The sequence below is a fragment of the Dendrobium catenatum genome, unplaced genomic scaffold (genome assembly GCF_001605985.2).
Source record: "Dendrobium catenatum unplaced genomic scaffold, ASM160598v2 fragScaff_scaffold_621, whole genome shotgun sequence".
NCBI classification, from domain to species: Eukaryota; Viridiplantae; Streptophyta; class Magnoliopsida; order Asparagales; family Orchidaceae; genus Dendrobium; species Dendrobium catenatum.
Genome location: NW_021319083.1, coordinates 21,324,357 through 21,351,815, shown reverse-complemented (window position 1 = coordinate 21,351,815; position 27,459 = coordinate 21,324,357). Strand labels below are relative to the sequence as shown.

The window sequence follows — 27,459 nt, the reverse complement described above, 5'->3', positions numbered from 1 at the left end:
GATGGTTCAATGAGTCAGATTTGAGTCCAACCCAAATTGATCCTATCGAATCCAATTAATCCGAACACAACTCGTTTAATAAATATGTTAAAAAGATAGACCTGAATTCAACCCGCTAGTAACCTGAACTCGACCTGATAACCATTTCAATTAAAAAAATATTTTTATTAACATGTTCATAAAAATTTTAGATTAATTGATAAAAAAAAATACCAATAAACAAAATTTAAAGAAAAATATTAAATGTATTATTTTATATCTAAATTGAGTTACCTAAATGGCTAAATCTGACCGATTTATTCCAAGGACCGGAAACGGTTCAACCGGATTTTTCGGAGTCGGGTTCGGATCGGCGGGTCGGCTCCACGATTTTTCAAGGCAACTGGTAACTCCCACAGAGTACAAGCAGCGATCTCGGCGACAGGGGGCGACGGAGCTTCCGACTGCGAGAGACTGCAAGCCAGAAGCGCATCTGAAGCGGTGGAAATGGATACTGAGCTTAGATCGCTGCTGCAGGACATCGAGGCTCTTAAAGGATCGTTGCCGGATGTCAGTCATCGTGATTCTATGGCGAAGGTGATTTAAGCCGACACAGATTTTGCCCGCCCTTGTTTTTTTTTTTTTTTGAGCTAGTCGGCTAGAATTCGAAGTAAAATGTTGTATGCAAACACGTTGATGAGCTTGATCCCTTTGTTGCCTCAACTGGGCACTCTTACCGCAGCATAGGCTGAGAAAAGATGCGGGTTTTAGTGTCTTTAGGGTATTCGAATTGAATTGACCGGTAATTCGAGGGTTGAATCATGCTCTAGGATTGATTGGAGGTTATATTGTATGAGAAGTTTGCCTGCTTGATTTTTCTTTTCATCGTATTAGTTTTAAACTTTTTTTGACAACCTATTTCTTTTGAATTCCCGCTCGCTTATTTTCTCTTTTTGGATAATTTATTCCATGCATGATCTACGTTATATCTGCATTTTCAATGAACTGATCTATCATGCTTGCATGGCCACACAGATAGAAGAGCGCGTTGTCAAAATCATGAGTATCACAAAAGCTGGGACCTCCCGCCGTTCCAAAGTCAAGGTCTTTATGTTACATTGACTAATTTATACTGTCATATTTTATTGGAAATAATTTTTCATTACATTGACTAAAATTATGGACTGGGTATAGGAGATGAGTGCTGAGGTAGTGGACAGCAACCCGTACAGTAGGCTGATGGCGCTTCAGCGAATGGGCATTGTGGAAAACTATGAAAGAATTCGAGATTTCTCAGTTGCTATTGTTGTGAGTATTTGGAAATGCAGCAGGCGAATAAAATTTGGAAATGATTTTTTATTGAAATGGCAATATCTTATTTTCAAAATATTATCTTTTTTTTTCCCCTCTGTTCATATATGTAATTATAGTCGCTTGTAGGAAACTATGTTCTTTGGAGTTAATGCAACAGCTATTGTGGTTTTTACATTTCACCATACCATGCAGCAACATATGACCTTTTTGTGCTTGCTAGAGTTGCATGAAATGCCTAGCATTACATTGGAATTATATAATGTTATACTGATTCTATTCTGCAATATTCTGCCCTGATTCCAAATCCTTTAAAGGATCTATCATATGGAAACTTCATGCTTTTAGAAATGTCTTCTGACTATTGCTACGTTTTGCAAGCTATTATTAGGTAGAGCCGTCGGTCTTTTTTTCATGTTTTATAACTTAGTTCTTGATTCTCTTGCTGGGTTAAATGATCTAATTCAATATTCAAAAAGTCTTTCTTTTTTGTACAATTGTTAGCCTTGCACTTATGATTCTCTAGCTATGATAAATTATCGAATTGAATATTTAAGAACTCTTTCTTTTTGCTGTATAATTGATAGCCTTTCATTCTTGACTATTTATTTCATTTTTGTGTAATGCATTAGGTTTCTTGCTAAATATATGCTTGTTTGAGTTATCAGTTTCTCATATGATTGCATAACTTTGATTTGCCACTGTTACAGGGAATTGGTGGTGTTGGCAGCGTGTCGGCCGAGATGCTCACTAGGTGCGGCATTGGGCGCCTATTGTTATATGACTATGATACAGTAGAGTTGGCCAACATGAATAGACTATTTTTTCGTCCGGAACAGGCATAAATTTTATTTACTAGATTGTCTTTTGTTTCCTTTGGTTTTAGATTCTTATATGTACAATATGTTATATTTAACTCTTTTTTCATTTATTTTTAAGCTAAAAATATTTTTAGCTCTTCTGGTTGAATTGTTTAATTTTGTTAAAGCCCTTCTGATGCAGGTTAACTCAATTAGTTTCTTCCTGCTGCAGGTTGGCATGACCAAAACAGATGCTGCTGTCCAGACCCTTTCAGAAATTAACCCTGATGTTGTGCTCGAAGTAAGCATCATTACATGAATTGGGTAAATTATTTTGTATCTTGTGGGAATGGATGATTTATTTTTATATGTAATGATAAGGCGCTTCTCAGAGCAAGGGAGAAAACTGGGATACGATGATTAACTTAACCTTGCACTGAAATAGAAGATAACTTCAGTCATCCTAGTTTGGACCTATAAACCATAACCTGGCGTTTCTATGCTCTGCTGAACCATGCGTGCAAAAGAAAAATAAAAATTAGGAAAAAAGAAGAACCAAAGCTTGTTCCACATTTTTATGCATTTGCATAACATAGAAATGAATATGTATGGTAAAGTTATTATTTTTCTTGGGTACCACCTGACTGGTGTCTTTGTAACTTTGATGATTGAACTGAAGATCTGGAAGCAATGCTGCAACATATAACGTGTTTGGGGAAACCGTTACAGGAAATTACTTAAAGATGTATTTAAATATCTGATAGATAAATTATATAGCTGCTAATCTTTATGAACATCGATTTCTTATTTCAAAAAAATTATTTGCATCTATTGGTTTATATTAAAGTAGCTAAGCTGTTGGTTCCAACTAAAGTAGATACAAAGTAATCCAAACTCTTTCAATAAATGCGTTCAAATTTTATATTTACTCGCCACAATTTTCTGAAGGAAATATCCTAAAAACTTGCTTGATGTTAAGGGAATGTAACTGATTTGCAGCAACCAAACACCGAAAAGTAACTTTTGCTGTTTTTTGTTTTTTAAACCTATGTAGTAGGAAGCCAAACAGCTCCTTATATTTGTCCCCTTGTTATTGTATTGACAAGTACTCATGGACCAAACCTTCCAGTTTTCTAAACTTTAATAAAGTTAGGTCCCTCCTTGCTTGTGTTATGAACTCCATCATCTGCTCTGTTTGTCTAATACAAATATATGTAATTATTTTGTAGTTAACTTTATGTGATATTTGTGCTCTTTTAAAATGCCATTATTATCCTTTGTTGATGGAGGAACTTGTTCTTTATGTTTCAGTCTTTTACTTAACTTTTTCAGAGCTACTCATTAAACATCACAACTGTAAAAGGTTTCGAGGTTTTCATGGAGAGCCTGAGAAGGCAAAACCCAAAGAATAGTGTACGAGATGATGCAAGAAGTGCGGGAATTGATCTCGTGCTGAGCTGTGTGGACAATTATGAGGCTCGCATGGTTGTTAACCAGGTGCTATGAACATCCAATGAGTTTACTTTTGTATAGGCTTAGGTTCATTAGTTTTTCCAAATTGAAAACTGGTAGCATAATTTCATTTATGAACGCGTTTTTTTAATTTATGTCACTACATGCTGTGTAGGCTTGTCTTGACATATTATACTGATTAATTTTTTTTCCTGATATTGTTGTGACTGCTCAGGCATGCAATGAACTAAACCAGACGTGGATTGAATCGGGTGAGTTGACATACACCTGTTTCATTTCCTGGATTCCCCAATCTCATAATTTCTTTCTCTGTATGTGAAGTTTTTCTCATGCTTAGCCCTGACAACCATGACTTTCATTTATTGTGAGACATACCCTTGTACATAGTTCCTTGCTTGTCAATAATTTAGAATACTGAATTCTTTGGTTGGATTAGCTGCCAGTTTGGTCTGAAGAAGAATGCTTTGGAACTACATGCTGTTGGTTTTGTGACTATGCTGTTTTTCATGTTTAGTTTGGGTGCCGTGATTGAGCTTGAATGACTCCTATAAGAATTAGAAGGTTTCATGAAAGAAATGGTGTTCTACAACTTCACATGCCTATGCAGTTGTTTCCCTTGTTTAATTAATTTTAATGCAGAATACTGATAACCTTTGGCTTGAATATGCGTTTGAATTGCATAAAAAATTGTATTTTGATGTAAAATTGTGCAGGAGATTACTAGTTGAAGTATTTTGCCTTGAGATTTGTATTATAAGATTTTGACTTATCAACTTGCCTCTCTTTTTTTTATGTGTGAAGTGGAACCTTATTAGTACTGATTTTGTCAAAAGTAGAAGAATAAGATGGATTTATGTGAAATCTATCAAAACAAGCTTTAAAAAATGAGTGTGGAAGGTATTGGAGTAGTCTCCATATAACGAAACTAGGATTCTTCCCCATGCAATGCACAGGGTGAGAAATTGGTAAAAATATTAAGAAATGGTATTTGTGGATCTAATTTTATTTTTCTATTAGCATGCTTTTATTTTTTATTTCTTGTTTGTATTGGTAAGTGTGGTATAAAAATATAATGTTTTTTTTACTTATATAACTTGATATTTGTTAAAAAACAATATATATATATTGCCATTGCATGGATTGCATATAAAATACAATCACCGCAAAACATTGGTCGGAAATAAACTTCCTCCTAATTTGTGAAGAATAATGTGGGTTATTTTGCTAAATTATTGAGTAAAAATTTTCAACTAAAATATGTATTTTGATGCTACCTTTTGTATGAGAAAAAGTCCAAAATAGTCTATTGACTACTCAAATGTAGCCAATTTTGTTGAAGAGTATTGCATGTATCCAATTAAGTCCCTTGACTATACAAATTGATCCCAAATGGTCCCTCAGGGAAAATTATAATATATTTTATATAGTCAAGAGATTAAATTGGATTATGAAGAGAAATGAGTGCTTATTCTATTTATATAAGGCATAACACTAACGATAATGAGGTCCCATAGGGACGGGCAAAAACTCAAATTCTCCACTCATTATTAGACCCAAAAGTCATAACTGCCTTATCTTTTGATGATTACCTTTTCATTTAGGACATCAATTGCCTTAGGTTAATTTATAAGGTTATAAAATTATTGTTTTGTGCTATATGCTTAAAAGTCATAGCTATCCTTTTCCTTCTTCCTCTTTTGTCAAAAAAAAAAAAAAAAAAAAAAAGTTGTGATCTTGGTGGTATTTGGTGTTTGCCATTGCATGGATTGCATATAAAATACAATCACCACAAAACATGGGTCGGAAATAAACTTCCTCTAGCACAATTCATCTAAATTTGTGAAGAATAATGTGGGTTATTTTACTAAATTATTGAGTAAAAATTTTCAACTAAAATATGTATTTTGATGCTACCTTTTGTATGAGAAAAAGTCCAAAATAGTCTTATTGACTACTCAAATGTAGCCAATTTTGTTGAAGAGTATTGCATTTATCCAATTAAGTCCCTTGACTATACAAATTGATCCCAAATGGTCCCTCAGGAAAAATTATAATATATTTTATATAGTCAAGAGATTAAATTGGGATCAATTTTGTATCTCCATTTTCGTTAATTTCTATGTGAGGGGCCATTCATGAACAATTTTTTATAGCTGAGGGACTAAATTGAAAGAATGCAATACTTTGGGACTAAATTAACAACATACGAATAATCGGGGGACTTTTTCAGGCTTTTCTCTATATTGTTCTCTATATTGTATTAATGAAGCATGTGCACTATTTTATGATATATTCATACTAGAAATTAATAATGAATATTTTATTTATATTGTTTGGGTAGTATAGCCAATTTATCTTTTCATGAGTGAGTTCAAATTTGTTCTAGTCGTCGATCAAGATGTATACAAATATATCAAATTTATCATATTTTTCTCAATTAATCTGGTTCATGAAGCATCTCAAGCAAAGTTCTTCATTATCATTAGCCTTTGCAACTACTCTTTAGGATCGTTGTTATGAATCCTCATTTTTTAGTGTAGAGTGTTACCGAAGGTATTAAACCTGTTATTCACGATTCATTTTTAAGAACTTTTATCTATAAACTCTTTAGTCTACCACTTTTTCTTCTTAATCCTATTCTATTTTATCATGTCATTTAACCAACTCATTTTCTACTATTTGTTATATATGTCAAAGTCATCAAATTCTATTTTCAGTCACCTAATTTCAATAGTTGTTACTCAAATCTTTCTTTTAATAGAATTGTTCTTTTATTTATCCTCCATAGTTTTGCGGAACATCCATATTAAAATCCTTATTTATGACACAATCAACTTAAATATCAATGACTTCTTATAGCCCTTTCTTTGAGCTCATACAATATGACTGGCCTAATTGTGATTGTATAAAATGTACCTTTAAGCCTTTATGATGATATCTTGTCACACACAATTTATATATATCTCAATTCTTTTGTATGATAGATCCAATATATACTCGGGCCTATCAACCTTCAGTATCACCTAATCCTCTGATAATATTCAATGATAATTTCTAACATCGTACCAATTAAAATTATATATCATATACTTAGTCGTAATTCTATTATTTTTAAGGCCTCTATCTTCTAATAATTTCCTCTACCATTCTTTACTAATATCAGCAGTTAAAGTAAATTCAGTTGTACGAGGGTTATGTCTTAATTGGTATATTTTTTGGTTTCCAATTTATAGTTCTTAAGTACAAAGGTCAGCGGATATAGCTTTGATAAATTTATCCTACTTGTAATTGGAATTATGCTATATGTACCAAGTCTTGAGCCCCCTTAATGGAAAAAAAAAGCAATTTATATGTACCAAACTGTGAAATGATGGTCATATTTTTTGAAGGCAGCTCAAGCAGAGCAAAAAAGCTTTTTGTACTTTATATTATCTTTCTGTTAGCCATTTAAACCAGATATTCTTCTATGAGCCGAATTGTCACATTTTTATTTTTGTGCATTATAAATTTTTAATAGTGGACAGATATTTAGTTTTTGAATAGGAATTCAACTTTTGGCGCATTGATTTTTTCCCTACCATTTAGTTTACAGAGAATGGTGTTTTTTTTTTAGAGTTTGTTTCACTTGAATGTTGCTATTTGAGCCTCTATAGATTATAAAACACTTATTTTCTGTATGGAGAACGCATTACTGTTTCTCAAGATACATATATACTTCTTTTTGATCGTCAAAATAAATTTTATGCCAGGCGTATCTGAAGATGCTGTTTCTGGTCATATACAATTGCTTATCCCAGGTGAAACAGCTTGCTTTGCATGTGCCCCACCATTGGTACGTACATATTTTTAGTCTTAACTTAGTAAAGTATATGATGTTATGATCAGGACTTCAGAAGTGACAATGTCGTTGTGTGTGTAAGCTCCCTTGTACCAACAAAATCATTTTAATTAACTAATTTATATACTCTTAAAAACTTCCATGTTATTCGCATATGAATGTTCAATGTATTACATGCTCATAAACCTCTTAAGGCATGAACCTCTCACGGCATGACAGTTCATGGCAAGGTAATGGCAGATTGTTAGCATTCTTTTTAATTTTCTTTTATTGGGTTGGTGATGATCACATGGATCATAAGATTCATTGTTAGTTCCATCCTTTTGATTGTTTTCTAAATGGGTTTGTGTACTCCTACATGTCCATGCAGTGTTGATCTCTAATATTTATTCTGTGACTAGCTCAAATGCTTCCAATGAGAAGAACAATGATCAACGGAGGCAACACTACATGAAATTGGTTTGATATGTCCCAGCACTACATGAAATCACATGAACATCATTCATTCTTGAGATGGACAATGCCTTCAAAGCTGGAATGTTAAAACTATTGTGAAAGGACCGTCGTGTTCGATTAAAATGATGGATTACGAGCATGACGTTGTGCGAAATCAATTGAATGTTCTGCGTTCATGAAATAGACTACTCCATCGCGTCTAGTACACCAACATTATTAGGAAAGGCTGCCCATGTTGTTTGGATTTCAACACGAGAAAGGACAAAAAAAGTCCACCCGCACACATGTTATGAGTACTAATTTGAAGTGCGTGAGCGATGAAATTCACTGAGAAAATTGATGTGTTTAAAACGAATATTTTTTTGTTTATTCTATAAAATTTAAAATTTTAATTCAAAATTAATATTTAAATATTTAAATTATTAAAAAAATTAATTAAAATTGGAATTTTAGGGTAAAAAGGATAGTGCTGTTCTAATTAAACAACATACTTAAAAGAGAAAAAAAAGATAAAAATTCAAACTAAACCTAACCTAAACTTGTACTGCCCTCATATATTCACTCTTAGCCACCCCTCCTCCTCACGACCTCTCTGTTAACACGCGAGCCTTGAGCCTCTCCATAATCTCCCTCTCTCGATCTCTGAGACTTGCATAATCCTCTCCCATCTCCCACCTCGACCGAGCAAGCTACCACCAATTGCATGTTGTCGTTGTCAACCCTGTCATTGCTATAAAGTCACCCAGCCTGCTAGACAACCCTCCTGTGTGTTGCTTTCTAGTTGCTAGATAGCTTCTTAGCCGCCATCTCTTGCCTAGGCCACCAGTTGCCTATTGCCTCACCCCTCTCCTTCTTGTGCACAAATGCCTAGTTGATCACCCCATCTAGGCTGCCGACCTATTCCCCTAGCTCATTGCTGCCTATGCTTTAGGATGACCAAGTCGCCACTGACCAACCCTCCAATCATTGGCCAACCTCCATCATTCTCTTTTTCTCTCTAGCTCAACCTCCTTTCTCTTACCCCAACTCTCTGTCTCTCTAAACAGAGAAGGAAACCTTTTAAAAAAAGATATTTCTTCCAATTTCTCTCTAAACAGAGAGTGAAATTCCTCTTTCTCTATCTAATCCTCTCAAGCCCCATTTCTCTCTATTAGAAGAGAGTGGTCTCATCCATGCCTTCATGCATGCAGATATAAAATGCAACAACTAAAAAATCTTTACAATCACACTGGCGATGCATTTGGTGTGGCTAGTGGAACTACTTACATGCTTTTCTTAGTATGACGGAAGAAAACTTGATAACAATGTTCATGATGCGATTGGTAAACCCCAAAATTTTATTGGTGATGTGTTTGATGTGACGAGCGAAACCCGTGCACGATTTTCTTAGCATGGCATGGGTAGACCATGTTTATGATGCCATGGGTGAATTCCATTTGCGGTGCATTTGGCGTGATGAGTGAAACCATGTGTACACTTTTCTTAGTGTGGTAGGAGAAAACTTGTCAACAACGTTTGCAATGTGATTAGGAAATTTACATGTAAAAAATTCTTGTGCAGGTACTCCATGTACGTATTTATTGACAAGTGGGGTTTTTGAAAATTCTAACTGTAGTGTCGTAGGACATCGACCATAAATGTCTTTTTTGGCATGGTGGGAAGACCCAACCTACCCGTGGATTTCTCCTAAGAGGGGGAGATGTCGGCAGTTGTTGGGATTTGGACTAAAAATATGACTCTAAAAATTCATACAAAGGGCTTAAAATAAGCAAAATATATCCAGAAATTAAACATTAAAAATGCAATACAAGTAACCTAAAAGAGTAAAATGTTGAATAGTGATAAAGAATATAGGATTTATAGGAGACTGTAAAGCTTGCAAGTTCATTATGAATGCAAACACAGCTCCATTACACTCAAAACTTCAAGAACTCAGAGCAATGGACTCAAGTGAACTCCATGGATGGGAGAAATGAACTATCTCCCCCTTCATATTAATAGGGGATAAGTGAACCCCTGTAAGACTCATGTCATAAACATAATTATTTTAAAATTATAAAAAAGTCGTGAAAAATGTGCAGTTCCAACCTGTACTAAAATTGCTTCTTTAACATCAAATCTGCAATATTTTGCAGATGCATCAGACGCACATAATATCATATATCTAGGTCATACAAGTGCACTGAAAATTGCGCAAGTATATGACATAGGTGTACTGAAATTTATGTAAGAAAATAATCTCTTTTAAAATGGAAAGTTTGCATGTGCTCCGATGAATGTGACAAAAATATAAGTATAACGTCTAAGAATGTTGCGTAGATTTGATAAGAAATATACTATATATTTATTTTTTTAAGAAGCATGTGAATATGTTGAAATTTTACTGCCAATTTCAAACTTTAGGTCTCTCTGGAAATGAAAAGTTCACATGAACAAACACTTAAGTTTTTAAGTTTGTGGTTTTATAATGCTGCATGGGTTAAAATAAAGAAATGAATTTACACTAAATTCATCATAAAATTGTGCAAGTATGACATTTATTGACATCAGAAAATTTGTAGCTGCATCATACAAATACATTGAAAGGTGTGCAAATGCACTAGGTAATTATACTAATAAATATGTACGTCATCTAAGTCATGTTCAAGTCCTTAAAAGATAACAAAATATCCACGTGTGCTTTGATCAATACATCAAACTTCTACTTTCGGTGTTCAAGAATGCTACGTGGTCTAAAAAGAAAAGTGAATTTAATTTTAAGTCCGATCATTCCCCTTGACTGCAGTTGGTAAGACTTGAATCTAATAAAAAAATTTAAATATAATTTGAATTTTACAATTTCACTTAATAATTGCTACTACAAGTCAAAATTACTGTAACATAGTCTCTTATAACATTTTAAAACACATAAATATAAAATTAGAATGCTACTTAATTGCTTTGCTCCTTGTCCTTTGTCTTGACATCTTTGCTTCTTTCTTGCTCTAGGTTCTGGTGGATAGTCTATTTCTTTTTGGATGGCATCTTGTGACACATTGATCATGATAGATCTATTGTCGATAGAAGATCAACCTCTTGATATTGCACTTTTCTTGGTGGGAACATTATAATGTGGAGAAGTGTGCCTCAAAATTTGATGTCAAGTTCAAGTATTGAAGTTGAGTTTTGAGTAATGGCCTAGGATATTTATGAACTAGTGGGTTGAAAATCATTCTAGAGTATTTGAAGGTTAAATGGGCTGGCCTGATAATACTTTATCGTGGCAGTAGTCTACAACCAACATAACTCTTAAGTCATAATCCAGTGCATCATAATCGAACAAACCATAAAGAGGTGAACCAACAATCATTGAAGAAAAGCTAGACAGTTGCTTGATTTGCTTACCCTATACATCTATTGATAAACAATTTGCATATGTGCTTAATAAGGGATTAAACAGTGGAGTGTTTCAAGCAATTATATTCAAATTGTAAATGAACAACATTTATTCACTTGTTTGAGGGGGAGTGTTGGAACCCACAGAGTTATTTTAAGAAATGAAATAAGAATTCCATGAATTCATGATAAATAAGAAAACTAGGATCCCACGAACTTATGCTAAGGAAATCATGACTGGTTGCTGGAAAAGGAAATTTGATTGTATATTTTTGAGTACGAAGGTTATTATTTGTCTTTGTATATTGGCGGATATTTTTCCTATGTAGTGTAAGCTAGTTTTCTATTTTCTTCTTTGATCAATCAATACATGATCTTGTATCAAATAATTTTATATTCTGCTTAAATATGAACTTATTAGAGGCTGAATTTTATTTGGTTTCTGAGGATACTCCCTTTTATGTTAAATCATTTTTAAAATTTTTTTGGACATATGCTAGTTGTTTTTGAGTTTTCTGTGTGATTGCACCTCTAAATAAACTGTTGTGACTGGATATATCATGAGCAGAAGCCACAAATTTTTATGTATGGGAACCGCTGGTTGCATCTTACAATTTCATGCTACATGTTGAAGATACATAACTAGAATATGTAGTTTGTAAACTATTTTTTAGTTTTATAAATATAAGTTAGTGATCAGGTTTATATGAGATATACCTTTTGAAAAATGTTTATAGCGTGCACTTTGCTGGTTAGGCTATTTTTCTTAGTCTTCTTTGTTAGATTCCTTGTAAATCTAGGGTGTCAGTGCAAGTTCTCCTTTATGAAAATCAAATCAGAAACTTTTGAAGATTATTTGTTGCTTTTAAAAATGTTATTCAGCACAGTTTGATAGGTATATCATCTGGACAACTTGGCAATTTGCTAATCAATCAATTCTTTATATTTAATTTTCTGATAAATTTTGTTCTTGTGCATCTTAGGTTGTTGCATCTGGAGTGGATGAACGCACGCTGAAGAGAGAAGGGGTCTGTGCTGCATCATTACCAACTACCATGGTGAAAAATTGTCTTGTTCTGTGTATTTTTTGCATCGTTTTCAAGAAATTTTCAAGTTATTGCATTGCTCTAGATTTGCTTCATATTAACCATCTATATCGAGGTCAAATTTTCTTGGTTGTTGGGAGGGCTGGGTTAGCTTGTGAGTCTGATCCCCTAAAGGTCATTGCAAGGTGGCCTAATGAATATGGTCTTAAATGGGCTAACCCTTATGGGCTTGGAGCTAGCCCATAGGTCAATTATTCTTAAGCTCAATAAGGTCATTTTCGACCATTGAGCAACTCACAATTAAATTCAAATAATGCTAAAATATTATTTGAACCTATAAGCTCTTACAAATATAACTACATTTTTATCATTGGATCATTTATCTCTGTTGCTTATGTTTTGCAGAACCTCTGGAATCCAATGCGTCATTTTGTTGAGGGAAAAAGCTTATGCAAGCATATGGTTATAGATATTTTTTTTGGAAATTACAGTTACTTTATACGTAATAAATAATTAGGATATTGTTAGACCGGTCCACTGGACCGGTCCAGCCGGTCCAGGCGGGACCGGCTGGTGGCCTAATGAGTGTGGTCTTAAATGGGCTAACCCTTATGGGCTTGGAGCTAGCCCATAGGTCAATTATTCTTAAGCTCAATAAGGTCATTTTCGACCGATGAGCTACTCACAATTAAAATTCAAATAATGCTACAATATTATTTGAACCCATAAGCTCTTACAAATATAACTACATTTCTTATCATTGGATCATTTATCTCTCTTGCTTATGTTTTGCGGAACCTCTGGAATCCAATGCGTCATTTTGTTGAGGGAAAAAGCTTATGCAAGCATATGGTTATAGATATTTTTTGGAAATTACAGTTACTTTATACGTAATAAATAATTAGGATATGTAATGTTTTCTAGCGAAGGAAAAAAGTTAAAATTTGGCATGATTAGTAAATACTAATTTATATTTATTTTTGTGAAATAATGATTGAAATATTTATACTCAAATACATATCTGTGTGTGTCTGTTTTGAGAGAGAGAGAGAGAGAGAGAGAGAGAGAGAGAGAGAGAGAGAGAGAGAAGGGGGTAGGGGGAATATTGGGCGAGCCAATGATGAAGTTGAAAGGGTATAAAGGAATGTAGCATGGGTTTAAGCCACAAGGGTTATACTCTGCAAGTTTCTTTTTAAAAAAAATATCTTAACTAGAGGACTTCAGTGCCAAATCGCCTCTTTTTTGGGGGATCTAGACATACCTAGAGGGTTATAAGTTTTTGCATTGCACAAACGAATGTCAATAAGGGAATGATTCTACTATTTTCCCATCCCATTAAAATCTTGGGGATTTTTTGTTTGAACCTCGTAGACTTCCAAACAAGAACTAAATTAGCCAAATGGTTGACTTTAATTATTCTTTTTGATCACCTATTTGTTGCTTCGTCCACCATCTTCAATGGACTTCTGATTTCTTTCTTTTTGTATTTATTTGTTAAATTGGCGGCTCCTAGATACCTTAACTTTGAAATAACAGCAGAAATCTTTGTTTTATAGGGAGTTGTTGCTGGTCTGCTAGTTCAGAATGCGCTAAAATTTTTACTGAAGTTTGGAGAAGTATCTCCATATCTGGTACATTACTCTGAACGCCTTGTTATTTGTATTTATCAGTTTGAACGCTAGCATTGCAAGCATTGTTTGTTTGTCATACAACGTTATGTACTATTACACTTCTGTAATTTCAAAAAAAAAATGGTGGTTTTCCTTCACGGATGCAGAAATTTAATGTTGATTACCTGGACTTTTAGATTTAACCCATTTATAATTTGACTGTTGATAAAGAGGTTTTTTCTATATTATTTGCAGGGGTATAACTCTCTGAAAGACTTTTTTCCAACTATGGAGATGAGGCCAAATCCACAATGTTCAAACTCAGCTTGTCTTGAGCGGCAGGTTTTAACTTTTTCACTTGTGCTAAATCAGCTTCATTTTGACAGTTTGATGGATCCCGTTTCTCTTGAATCATAATGTGTTGCCATCGCTGCATGCAGAAGGAGTATCTTTTGGCCAAACCTGTTAGAGATGCATTGGCCAAAGCAAAGAATGAAGCTGAAGCATCACGAGAAAATGAATCTCCACTTCATATGGAGAATGAGTGGAATATAAGGTAATTTTGCTCGGCCAAGAATGAAAATTAAATATTGTTGTCGTATAGATGGTTTCTTTAGGGAAATGGAGAGTTTTCTTTAGTACGTAGCATCATGGTATTTTATATTGATATTATATTATTTTATTTCAGTTTTATTTTATATTGATATTAGCAAACTTCGAACACCCTCAAGGTAGTTCGGGTTGTCCACATAATCTTAAATGAAAAAGTTAAATGGGTTTAAACCCGTGAAGGTTTTTACTTTCAAATCCCTTTAATTAGAAGGGTTTAAATGGGTAGACCCATTGATTCTAAAGCCTTCGAGAAATCTGAAAAGAGTTGCTTTAGGCCATGCCCAACCGAAACTCATTTTTCATTTCAAAATGCAGTAATACTCCAAAATGTAGTAACTCGTCTCCAACCGAACTCCATTTTTTAACAACAAAAAAAGAATATTCTGTGTATTTTTTTCTCCTACTTTATTTTATATTTAATTTTAATCATATATTTATATTTATCAATTTTTTGAATTATACCTACTTATAATTTTTTTTTTTAAAATATACATTTTAATGATTTTTTCATCCGAGGAAGATGTTGATGAAAAACTATTATGCATATTGTGATGTTAAGATCATTTGAATATTTAGTATTTGTAAGATAAATGCATTGATCAGTCACATCCGGTCAATGTTTCTTGAGAAGTGTGAGAATCCTATAGGACAAAGTGCATTGAGTGATCTCATCTGGTCAAGGTTGCTTGAGAAGTGTGAGAATCTTATAGGGCAAAGTACAGTGAGTGGTCATATCGGGTCAAGGTTGCTTGAGAAGTGTGAGAATTTTATAGAACAAAGTGCAGTGAGTGGACACATTGGGTCAAAGCTGCTTGAGAAGTGTGAGAATCTTATAGGACAAAGTGTAGTGAGTGGTTACATCCGGTTAATGTTGCTTGAGAAATGTGAGTTCCTATAGGACAAAGTACCGTAAGTGATCACATCCGGTGTGATATGAAATTATGAAGTAAGAAGGTTATCAATAATGTCAACATAATTGTTATATAAGTAGGGGTAAGGAATATATCATTTAACTGATCTTCTACAATCATTAAACCTAAAAAAAAAAAAAGTCTATCCAATCTTCTGCATATTCTTGGGAGCCTCTTATGCCAAATTTACATGATAAATTCTCAAGACGCAATCACGGGTATATATCAGTCATCAGATCACTTTTGGACATGTGTAGAAGCCTACAATAATTCCAAAAGCCAAAGTTGAAAGATCTGTTCAATTCCGTATTCATATTATTGAGAAAACAGCAAGGAAGATGCACATATGCATTCTACATGTTGAAACTAAACAACTTAGTGGTGCTTTAAATAAAGATATTGTAAGTATTAATGTCTATTTTAAGCATATATATTATTCATTTCACAATTTTTTTAATTATAATTGTTTATATCGATTTACAGTTAGATCAAACTAAACTGTTGTTTGCGCAAGATGAGAAGTTCAAATCTAGTTGAAAGTTTGATCATGTGTGGAACATTATTAAAAATTTTGAAATTTTTCAAGATGGTCAATATAGTGCTTGACAGGAATCTCATATGTCGAGCTTTGGGTATGCCTAATCGGATTCAGAAAATCTAACCACTGAATTTGTTAAACAGCAATCTCCTAGACTCTCTGCGTTTTTTCTAAATTTAGATAATGAATAATATAATATTTGTGGCTCTCAATCTGAACGACCTATTGGGTGAAGAAAGCCAAACTAAAAATAAAAATTGACGAAGAGATGTCAACCTTTATTAATACTTTGGAAGATGAAAATAAACAACTTATTGAGTAATTAAAAAAAAGTGCGTAGAGACAACATCATTTGGAGCTTCAAATTAAGAACTATACTTTGAAAAAACTCAAAGAAGAAAATAAAATATTGTTTTAAGACTTAAGTGTCATACAAAATCCTGATGTTCATGCATTTTTCTAAGCTGAACAAACACAAATTTTATAAAAGTGTTTCGAACGACAACAAGATCAACAATACTCCTTCAAACTAATTTGGATAATATCTCAATGATTTTAGAGGACTCGATACCAATATTCTAGATTATTTAATTGTCACTATTAATTATTTATTTATTTTTAGTTCAAACTTGTTCTGTATTTTGATTTTATTTTTTATTTTGTTGAGGTATTGTATTACTCGATATTCTTCAAATTTATATGAGTATTTTATCTTAATTTATATAATAATGTTGTATCTTAAATAAATTATTTATGTAAAAAATATTTTAAATTCTAAAAAATAATGTGTTTATAAATTCTTAATTTGAATAATTAATAATAATACATTTAAAAAACTAAATTTAATAACCTAATTTTTGGATTAAAGAAAAAATAGCTTGTGTGAATAGTGCGACACTAATATTGGCGCCGTACTGCTCACCCCTGAAAATTAGCAGGATTTCTAGCGTTCGGTTGAATCATTCGGTGGACGACATACTGTTGTTTAACGTTCGGTTACTGATGGTCTTAGGCCAACTTTACTACGTAATTGAGATTTCTCTTGCTGTATTGGCTTTGCTGTTAGTATTTTCATCATCCAAAAATGATTTCATCATCCAATGGCACATCTAGAAAATGGATTTCTGTTGGAGACGAGTTACTGTATTTTGGAGTATTACAACATTTCGGAGTTAGCTGTAGATGGCCTTAAAAGGTCTTTATTAGAATCATCAATATAATTACTTGATTCTTTTCTTTGTTAACCGTGGTTGTATCAATATCCTCCCAATCTTCATCAACATCTTTAATCTTAACTATCTTTATCTTCCCTAATCAATAGAATTCAATAAGAATATTATTTAACATAATAATTATATTGATGATTCTAATTTTTATTAGATAAAATTTTATTCTAAATATTTTTGTTAATTTCTTATTGACTTATTTGGTCTTGTTTGTTCCTCCATCAAAGAAGTCAAATTTAGATATTCTTCTTGTAATAGTGCTGATGTGACTTTATTTTCATCATCCAAAAATGATTTCATCATCCAATGGCACATCTAGAAAATGGATTTCTGTTGGAGACGAGTTACTGTATTTTGGAGTATTACAACATTTCGGAGTTAGCTGTAGATGGCCTTAAAAGGTCTTTATTAGAATCATCAATATAATTACTTGATTCTTTTCTTTGTTAACCGTGGTTGTATCAATATCCTCCCAATCTTCATCAACATCTTTAATCTTAACTATCTTTATCTTCCCTAATCAATAGAATTCAATAAGAATATTATTTAACATAATAATTATATTGATGATTCTAATTTTTATTAGATAAAATTTTATTCTAAATATTTTTGTTAATTTCTTATTGACTTATTTGGTCTTGTTTGTTCCTCCATCAAAGAAGTCAAATTTAGATATTCTTCTTGTAATAGTGCTGATGTGACTTTATTTTCATCATCCAAAAATGATTTCATCATCCAATGGCACATCTAGAAAATGGATTTCTGTTGGAGACGAGTTACTGTATTTTGGAGTATTACAACATTTCGGAGTTAGCTGTAGATGGCCTTAAAAGGTCTTTATTAGAATCATCAATATAATTACTTGATTCTTTTCTTTGTTAACCGTGGTTGTATCAATATCCTCCCAATCTTCATCAACATCTTTAATCTTAACTATCTTTATCTTCCCTAATCAATAGAATTCAATAAGAATATTATTTAACATAATAATTATATTGATGATTCTAATTTTTATTAGATAAAATTTTATTCTAAATATTTTTGTTAATTTCTTATTGACTTATTTGGTCTTGTTTGTTCCTCCATCAAAGAAGTCAAATTTAGATATTCTTCTTGTAATAGTGCTGATGTGACTTTATTTTCATCATCCAAAAATGATTTCATCATCCAATGGCACATCTAGAAAATGGATTTCTGTTGGAGACGAGTTACTGTATTTTGGAGTATTACAACATTTCGGAGTTAGCTGTAGATGGCCTTAAAAGGTCTTTATTAGAATCATCAATATAATTACTTGATTCTTTTCTTTGTTAACCGTGGTTGTATCAATATCCTCCCAATCTTCATCAACATCTTTAATCTTAACTATCTTTATCTTCCCTAATCAATAGAATTCAATAAGAATATTATTTAACATAATAATTATATTGATGATTCTAATTTTTATTAGATAAAATTTTATTCTAAATATTTTTGTTAATTTCTTATTGACTTATTTGGTCTTGTTTGTTCCTCCATCAAAGAAGTCAAATTTAGATATTCTTCTTGTAATAGTGCTGATGTGACTTTATTTTCATCATCCAAAAATGATTTCATCATCCAATGGCACATCTAGAAAATGGATTTCTGTTGGAGACGAGTTACTGTATTTTGGAGTATTACAACATTTCGGAGTTAGCTGTAGATGGCCTTAAAAGGTCTTTATTAGAATCATCAATATAATTACTTGATTCTTTTCTTTGTTAACCGTGGTTGTATCAATATCCTCCCAATCTTCATCAACATCTTTAATCTTAACTATCTTTATCTTCCCTAATCAATAGAATTCAATAAGAATATTATTTAACATAATAATTATATTGATGATTCTAATTTTTATTAGATAAAATTTTATTCTAAATATTTTTGTTAATTTCTTATTGACTTATTTGGTCTTGTTTGTTCCTCCATCAAAGAAGTCAAATTTAGATATTCTTCTTGTAATAGTGCTGATGTGACTTTATTTTCATCATCCAAAAATGATTTCATCATCCAATGGCACATCTAGAAAATGGATTTCTGTTGGAGACGAGTTACTGTATTTTGGAGTATTACAACATTTCGGAGTTAGCTGTAGATGGCCTTAAAAGGTCTTTATTAGAATCATCAATATAATTACTTGATTCTTTTCTTTGTTAACCGTGGTTGTATCAATATCCTCCCAATCTTCATCAACATCTTTAATCTTAACTATCTTTATCTTCCCTAATCAATAGAATTCAATAAGAATATTATTTAACATAATAATTATATTGATGATTCTAATTTTTATTAGATAAAATTTTATTCTAAATATTTTTGTTAATTTCTTATTGACTTATTTGGTCTTGTTTGTTCCTCCATCAAAGAAGTCAAATTTAGATATTCTTCTTGTAATAGTGCTGATGTGACTTTATTTTCATCATCCAAAAATGATTTCATCATCCAATGGCACATCTAGAAAATGGATTTCTGTTGGAGACGAGTTACTGTATTTTGGAGTATTACAACATTTCGGAGTTAGCTGTAGATGGCCTTAAAAGGTCTTTATTAGAATCATCAATATAATTACTTGATTCTTTTCTTTGTTAACCGTGGTTGTATCAATATCCTCCCAATCTTCATCAACATCTTTAATCTTAACTATCTTTATCTTCCCTAATCAATAGAATTCAATAAGAATATTATTTAACATAATAATTATATTGATGATTCTAAGTTTTATTAGATAAAATTTTATTCTAAATATTTTTGTTAATTTCTTATTGACTTATTTGGTCTTGTTTGTTCCTCCATCAAAGAAGTCAAATTTAGATATTCTTCTTGTAATAGTGCTGATGTGACTTTATTTTCATCATCCAAAAATGATTTCATCATCCAATGGCACATCTAGAAAATGGATTTCTGTTGGAGACGAGTTACTGTATTTTGGAGTATTACAACATTTCGGAGTTAGCTGTAGATGGCCTTAAAAGGTCTTTATTAGAATCATCAATATAATTACTTGATTCTTTTCTTTGTTAACCGTGGTTGTATCAATATCCTCCCAATCTTCATCAACATCTTTAATCTTAACTATCTTTATCTTCCCTAATCAATAGAATTCAATAAGAATATTATTTAACATAATAATTATATTGATGATTCTAAGTTTTATTAGATAAAATTTTATTCTAAATATTTTTGTTAATTTCTTATTGACTTATTTGGTCTTGTTTGTTCCTCCATCAAAGAAGTCAAATTTAGATATTCTTCTTGTAATAGTGCTGATGTGACTTTATTTTCATCATCCAAAAATGATTTCATCATCCAATGGCACATCTAGAAAATGGATTTCTGTTGGAGACGAGTTACTGTATTTTGGAGTATTACAACATTTCGGAGTTAGCTGTAGATGGCCTTAAAAGGTCTTTATTAGAATCATCAATATAATTACTTGATTCTTTTCTTTGTTAACCGTGGTTGTATCAATATCCTCCCAATCTTTATCAACATCTTTAATCTTAACTATCTTTATCTTCCCTAATCAATAGAATTCAATAAGAATATTATTTAACATAATAATTATATTGATGATTCTAATTTTTATTAGATAAAATTTTATTCTAAATATTTTTGTTAATTTCTTATTGACTTATTTGGTCTTGTTTGTTCCTCCATCAAAGAAGTCAAATTTAGATATTCTTCTTGTAATAGTGCTGATGTGACTTTATTTTCATCATCCAAAAATGATTTCATCATCCAATGGCACATCATTTCTAAGGATCTTTATTTTCCTCTAAAATTTTCTTTCTCAATTGTCTATCTTTTAATCTCTTATTATATATTGTGTAAATCAATGAATTCATCCTTAAGTTAGTCAAGTAATTCTTCTCTTGGTATGAAGTTGATTATAATTACTCATATTTCGTTCACATCCTGAATGATGAGTTAAGCCCAACACTTTAATTGCAAATCCTTGTAATTTAGGAGCATCATCTGCAGCGAGAGGCTCCCAGATGCATGTGTGTGAGCTACAGTCTTAGGCTCCATGATTTACAAATTTAGAATTTTTTTCTTAATGAAGTAAGTTTAGGTTTTAGTGGGATAAAAGCTTGTTGTTGTTGTTGTTGTTAATGAAGTGAGTTTAGGTTTAATCATAAGAGTAATTGTGCTTTGGCATCATAAATTTGACAAGCATAACAGATCAAATCATGGCTTATACTTCATCATATAAGTCTTGTGGCGCACTTCACTCAACTTAGTTGTGCCTCAATTGTTCAGCATGAGATGTACGCCAAAATTTTTGTGTGAGCTGTACGCCTCAAAGCAGTTTTTATTCACCTCAATTTGATGGTGCGATTGGATTATGCAAATTTAAATAATGCTAGAAATCGTGATAAGTAAGGCCCAAGTATGCCATAAACCACAAATAAAGAGGCAATGTACTCAGTAGAAGTTTGATAATAACTACCAAAAGACAATGAAGATGGAGTTACCCAGATCAAAACAACCAACATTCCAGAGGAAAGTAGGATTGCAAGGAAGCCGCTTGCTAATACCAAATACAATACCCACTACAAACCAACTATGTTAAAGGATCATTTTGGACTCTCAAGTCCTTAAGAAGGAATCAAAATAGTTTCATGGTTGGATTAATTTAGTTTTTCCTTAAAGAGTTGAGAGATCAAAATGATTCTTTAAAGTAGTTGGGGACTATTTTAGTCTTTCATAAAGAGTCAAGAGGCCATTTGATCTTTTTCTCGCCCCCAATGTAAAGAAAGCCATGATACTGCTAGACCGGTCCAGCCGGTCCGCACGGGACCGGCAGTTCGCGAATAACACGGGATCTCCGCCTCCTGCGGAGATCGAGCGGCCCGACCGCCCCATTATAGCATTTTAGGAAGCTTTTTTGAGAGTTTTGAGAGGGAAATTTGAATGTAGGGACTGTTTAGGGATTTCCTTTTGATTTGTATGCATTAAATAGTTGGTTTTACTAGGGTTTGAGTATCTTGAATTGAATGAAAGTTTGAGATCTAGGATTTCTTGCTTTGGGCTCTTGGCGTAGCCGGAAATTGAAGAGTTGTTCTTCCTCTCGGATTGAAGAACAAATTGTATCTTTGCTGTTTTATTCATCATCTAGTGGAATACAAGTTGGCTTTGAGTTTTTCCTGCAGTCTTCCTCTAATTTTCTGCTGTCTGGTTGCTGTAAACAGCAATTTGCTGTGTTATTTCCTGCTGTGGACAGCCATTTTTCTGCTGTTTGTTCACCGAGTTGGGCTAGGTTTGCTTGCGAACTAAAGTATTACCTTAGGGTTACTTGCGAACTCAAGTATTTCCTATCAAATTAGTATCAGAGCATCGATATTTGGGACCGTTGGCGGCTAGATTTCTGAAATTTCAGCGGTAGACTTGTCTCAATCAGAAGAAGATCTCTCAAGTTCTAAGAAAGAATTATGGCCGGAAGAAAAGTTGACGTCTTGGAAGGGGAGCTAGGGCAATTGAAGACAGATTTCGAAGAGAAGATCTCAGATTTTCAAAATCAATTTTCATCAATCCATGAGAAGATGGATGGAAGATTTGCCGCGCTAGAAGAATTAATGAAAAAAATGATTGAAGAAAAGCAAAAACCGGCATCATCTGAAACCGTCGGCGGCCATGGAAGATGAGGAAACCCTAACCCGTTTAGGGGTAGGGAAAATCCGGAACTGGAAGTTTTAGAGGGAGACGATGGGATGCCTCCGCTAGAACCGCTTTCGTGGGAGGAGTTGAGTAGGGGATACGACAAACGGGAGGCTGATTTTGTCGGAAGAAGGGAAGAATTTCATCGCCGAGGTTCTGAATTTGAAAGAATCCAGCGTCGAGGTGCTGATTTTGAAGTGAGAAGGGAGGAATTTCAATTCCGAGGTGCTGAATTCGAAAGAATTCAGAGTCGAGGAGATGATTTTGAAGGAAGAAGGGAGGAACTTCATCGTCAAGGTGCTGAATTTGAAGGAATTCAGCGTTGAGGTGATGATTTTGAAGGAAGAAGGGGAGAGTATGAAGAGGGGTTCGAGTATAATCGTCGGAGAGATGATCGGGACACTTGGGGAGCTCTTCCCCTTCGAGAAATGGGAGGTTATGGAGGATACTGGGGAAATGGAGGAGACCCACGGGTGAGGAAGCTGAAGATGCCCGTCTTTGAGGGTGAAGACGGACATGGCTGGATCTACAAGGTAGAGTGTTACTTTGCGGTCAACTGGTTGACGGAGGAAGAGAAGCTGACAGCGGCGGGATTGTGTTTGGAAGGAAAAGCTTTGGCATGGTATCAGTGGCATGATAGGAGGGAGCCCATCGGAGCTGGAGAGAGTTCAAAGATTGCTTATTTGAGCGTTTCCGAGCCGATGGGTGAGGAGACTTCTATGAACAATTCTTTTCCTTGACTCAGGAGGGGGGATTGTGGACGATTACCAGGACAAGTTTGAGTACTTGGCTAGCAGATTAGATCACATTTTGGAGTCAGCCCTAGAAGGGAACTTCATGAAGGAGCTTAAACCTAAGATACGAACAGCGGTCAGGGTGCTGGAGCCGAGGAACCTAGGGAAGGCTATAGAGCTGGCGCAGTTGGTGGAAGATCAGAAGAAATCAGAAAGAGGGGCTCGAGGAAACTATTCAGGGGGATCTTATGGGACGACGACCACTCTTCTAGCACCCAAGCAGCCTGCATCGGACAATATTAATGAGACCACCAGGGAGAAGCCAGTAGGAGAGAGTGGGGAAAATTTGAAGAGGCTGACAGAGAAGGAGATGCAGGATAAGAGGACAAAGGGGTTGTTCTTCAGATGTGATGAGAAGTACATGCCGGGGCATAGGTGCAAGGACCGAACTCTTCAGGTTCTCCTTGTCTGTGAAGACGAGGAAGATGAGGAGGGAGGTGGGAGCAGATCTAAAGAGGAGGAGGAGGAGAAGTTGCACCTGGATGTGGCAGTAGTCTCTCTGAACTCTATAGTGGGATTCACTCCGAGTCATACTATGAAAGTGAAAGGAGAGATAGTTGGTCGTGAGGTGGTGGTGCTAATTGATAGTGAGGCTACTCACAATTTCATTTCCACTCAGGTCGTTGACCAATTGAGAGTGAAGTTGGTGGACATCGGTTGCTATGGAGTGATGATGGGTACAGGGAAGGTGGAGAAAGGCCAGGGGATCTGTAGAGTGTAGAGGAGTGGTGTTGACCATCCAGGAGATTCAGGTAAGGGAGGATTTTCTCCAACTAGAGTTAGGAAGTACTGATGTCATCCTGGGAATGAAATAGTTGCAAACTTTGGGGGAAACCAAGGACAATTGGGGAGCACTCACGTGGAAAGGTGGTTATAAGGGGAGATGCAGGGCTATCCAAAGCCATGACATCACTTAAGACCATGGTTAGGAACATACAAGAGGTGGGGGAAGATTATGTGGTGGGACTACACAGGTTGGATGCGATCATATTGGAGGAGGGAGGGGATGTTTCTCTTTCTGTGCAGCCCTTGGTTCAGCAATACAGTAAGGTTTTTTAGTCACCTCAAGGATGGCCACCTCCTCGGGAACACGAGCATATTTCCACCTTGAGGACAAGGTGGATCTTTGGGAGGGGAGTATTGTTAGACCGGTCCACTGGACCGGTCCAGCCGGTCCGCACGGGACCGGCAGTTCGTGAATAACGCGGGATCTCCGCCTCCTGTGGAGATCGAGCGGCCCGACCGCCCCATTAGAGCATTTTAGGAAGCTTTTTTGAGGGTTTTGAGAGGGAAATTTGAATGTAGAGACTGTTTAGGGATTTCCTTTTGATTTGTATGCATTAAATAGTTTGTTTTCCTAGGGTTTGGGTATCTTGAATTTGAATGAAAGTTTGAGATCTAAGGTTTCTTGCTTTGGGCTCTTGGCGTAGCCGGAGATTGAAAAGTTGTTCTTCTTCTAGGATTGAAGAACAAATTGTATCTTTGTTGTTTTATTCATCGTCTAGTGGAATATAAGTTGGCTTTGAGTTTTTACTGCAGTCTTCCTCTAATTTTCTGCTGTCTGGTTGCTGTAAACAGCAATTTGCTGTGTTGTTTCCTGCTGTGGACAGCCATTTTTCTGCTGTTTGTTCACCGATTTGGGCTAGGTTTGCTTGTGAACTCAAGTATTACCTTAGGGTTACTTGCAAACTCAAGTATTTCCTATCAGATACCAAAAGAGACCCGACAAAAAACTCTACAACAAAATGGATAAGAACGGTAGAACACCATTGACTTGGATAGAACCATGAAGCATCCCGATAACAATGAAGTTGGCAATAACTGCTTGCTACAAACCAATAGCCAGTGCTCTTAATAACCTATCAAAGGAAACGCTTGATTCATATATCTATTCCTCCAAAAGACAACGTCAAACTTGTTGAGAGACACGACATGAATAATCAACTTTTAACAGCAGCCCAATGTCCTGCAAAAAGATTTTCCAAAACATAACACTAACCTTGTCAAGTAAAAAAAAAAAAGAGAAGCCCACAGCTTATTCTCAGATAACACTAGCGTGTAAGAAACAAAAAGTACTCCTAGAAACACAACTAGCAAGGGAAACGCCACTTAAGAAGCAACAAACAACCAAAATCACCATTTTAGGTTTCAACAAAAATAAATATAGGGAACCACCATGTTTGGATAGGAAATAATAGAATGCCAAATAACCCCCAACAACTATTTCATATTCTTAAGCAAGGGCGGAACCAACCATAATTTTCAGGGGGCAAACTTATAAGTAATTGTTGGCAGATATGTCGGGGTTCAAGGGGACAGCGCCCCCGGCAAGGTTCAACCTGATAAAAATTTATTTTATATTTTCTTAGGGGGGGCAAGCTCAAGGGGGTTCCGCTACTGTTCTTAAGTATGGATAATGATACCATTCCAGCTAACCTGCAAAATTCTGCTATCTTTACTCTTGACTCACAGGTTAGTCAAAAAATCCGCACTTAATTAGCTTCACAATGGGCATGGATAATTTTATAGTTGAATTTTGTTAGCACCGTTTGATTTTGCATTTAATACTGAACACGGCCTCCCACTTGTAAGGAGTGTCATGGCACCCACTTGAAGTCTTAACCACCTTCTCACTTTTGTTGTACCTTTTTCCTTAAGCAGAGAAAGATCCTCAATGTAGTTGTGAACAATTTGTGCACCCTGAATCTCTAGAAAATTCAATGCCGTTAATGCAATTTAGTTCTAATTTTCCTACTCCTCTTCTTATAGTAATTAATAGTTGATTCCTATAATGGAAGTCTAGTTTCATTTGTTTCTGGTTAATTCTCATCATACATGTAGCTGTCTTGAATGAAACATACTGTCCAAATTCTGGGGCCTAAAACTTTTCACTCCTTTACAGTGTTGTAGATGATAGTGAGATGGAAACATTGAATGCTCCAAAAGCTGCAGGTAACCTTTCAGGCTTCGTTTGGCATGGCTTTCTTACTGCTTCTTAAAACAGTTTTTTAGTATAAAAATCTTAATTTTTGTTCTAAAAAACTAGTTTAAAAAGCAGGAAGAAAGCCGTCCCAAATGAACCCTCAGCCTCTCAGCCATGACAACCTGTTTACCCTGTTATTTTCTTATTATCTCCGTGTTCTCTTATTCAGATGAGCTTCCTGAAGGTTTAACTAGGGAGCTTCCAAGTGCTGACAAGCATCAAGAAGCAGCAGCAGCATTAGAAGGGACAAGTATTTCATCCAACGATGTCGATCTTGAAGAACTTCAGAGACAACTTGATGCCCTCAATGCTTCATAATATCACAGGGAAGAGTCTTTCAAGATAAAATGTTTTTATTTCATTCCAGATAATTTTATTGCGAAATTCGTTCTACCACAGGTTTCATTGAGATTATGGCTTCGTTTGAGATAGTTTTCTCACTGCTTTTTAAAAAAGTAAAAAACAGTAAAAAAATTGTCTCAAACGAAGCTTATATCCAAAGAAACTGATGCGAGGGGTAATGGTTTAATAGAAATTTGAGCTAATTAGTATCAAATAAGTCAGAAGCTGAGGAACATATATTATAATATTAGAGATTTCAGACAATATGTCCAGGCAGCAGTGTATAATGACTATTTATGTGGGATTTTTACCTAAATAATTTATTATGTGTTACATTCATTAGATACTATAGCAAATCCTGCTGCCCTTGTAAGTTTTGATTTAACTTATAGGAAGATTTCCTTGGAATTTATTCTAACTAGTTTAAGTCCTCAGTGATTCTTATAGTCAAAGATTATTCTTAGTAAATATATAGTTATATAAAGA

General features: G+C 34.3%; 1 protein-coding gene across 1 annotated transcript; it reads left to right on the top strand.

The window, feature by feature from the left end:
• The first annotated feature begins 324 nt into the window (after positions 1 to 324).
• LOC110104700 (ubiquitin-like modifier-activating enzyme 5) lies at positions 325 to 27,385 on the top strand. Its single transcript, XM_020833925.2, has 14 exons — positions 325 to 576; positions 1,015 to 1,083; positions 1,174 to 1,287; positions 2,001 to 2,129; positions 2,323 to 2,391; positions 3,423 to 3,587; positions 3,778 to 3,814; positions 7,313 to 7,395; positions 12,216 to 12,290; positions 13,835 to 13,909; positions 14,144 to 14,230; positions 14,329 to 14,444; positions 26,551 to 26,600; positions 26,801 to 27,385. The coding sequence occupies exons 1-14, from the start codon at positions 487 to 489 to the stop codon at positions 26,947 to 26,949; spliced, it is 1,308 nt and encodes a 435-aa protein (XP_020689584.1). The 5' UTR covers positions 325 to 486; the 3' UTR covers positions 26,950 to 27,385.
• The last annotated feature ends 74 nt before the right edge of the window (positions 27,386 to 27,459 follow it).

Excerpts from the sequence above, each read along its gene's own strand:
- LOC110104700 (XM_020833925.2), top strand. The coding sequence starts at position 487 with ATGGATACTGAGCTTAGATCGCTGCTGCAGGACATCGAGGCTCTTAAA. Across the intron at positions 12,291-13,834 it reads CATCATTACCAACTACCATG|GGAGTTGTTGCTGGTCTGCT; the intron begins GTGAAAAATTGT and ends TTTGTTTTATAG. Across the intron at positions 13,910-14,143 it reads GAGAAGTATCTCCATATCTG|GGGTATAACTCTCTGAAAGA; the intron begins GTACATTACTCT and ends TATTATTTGCAG.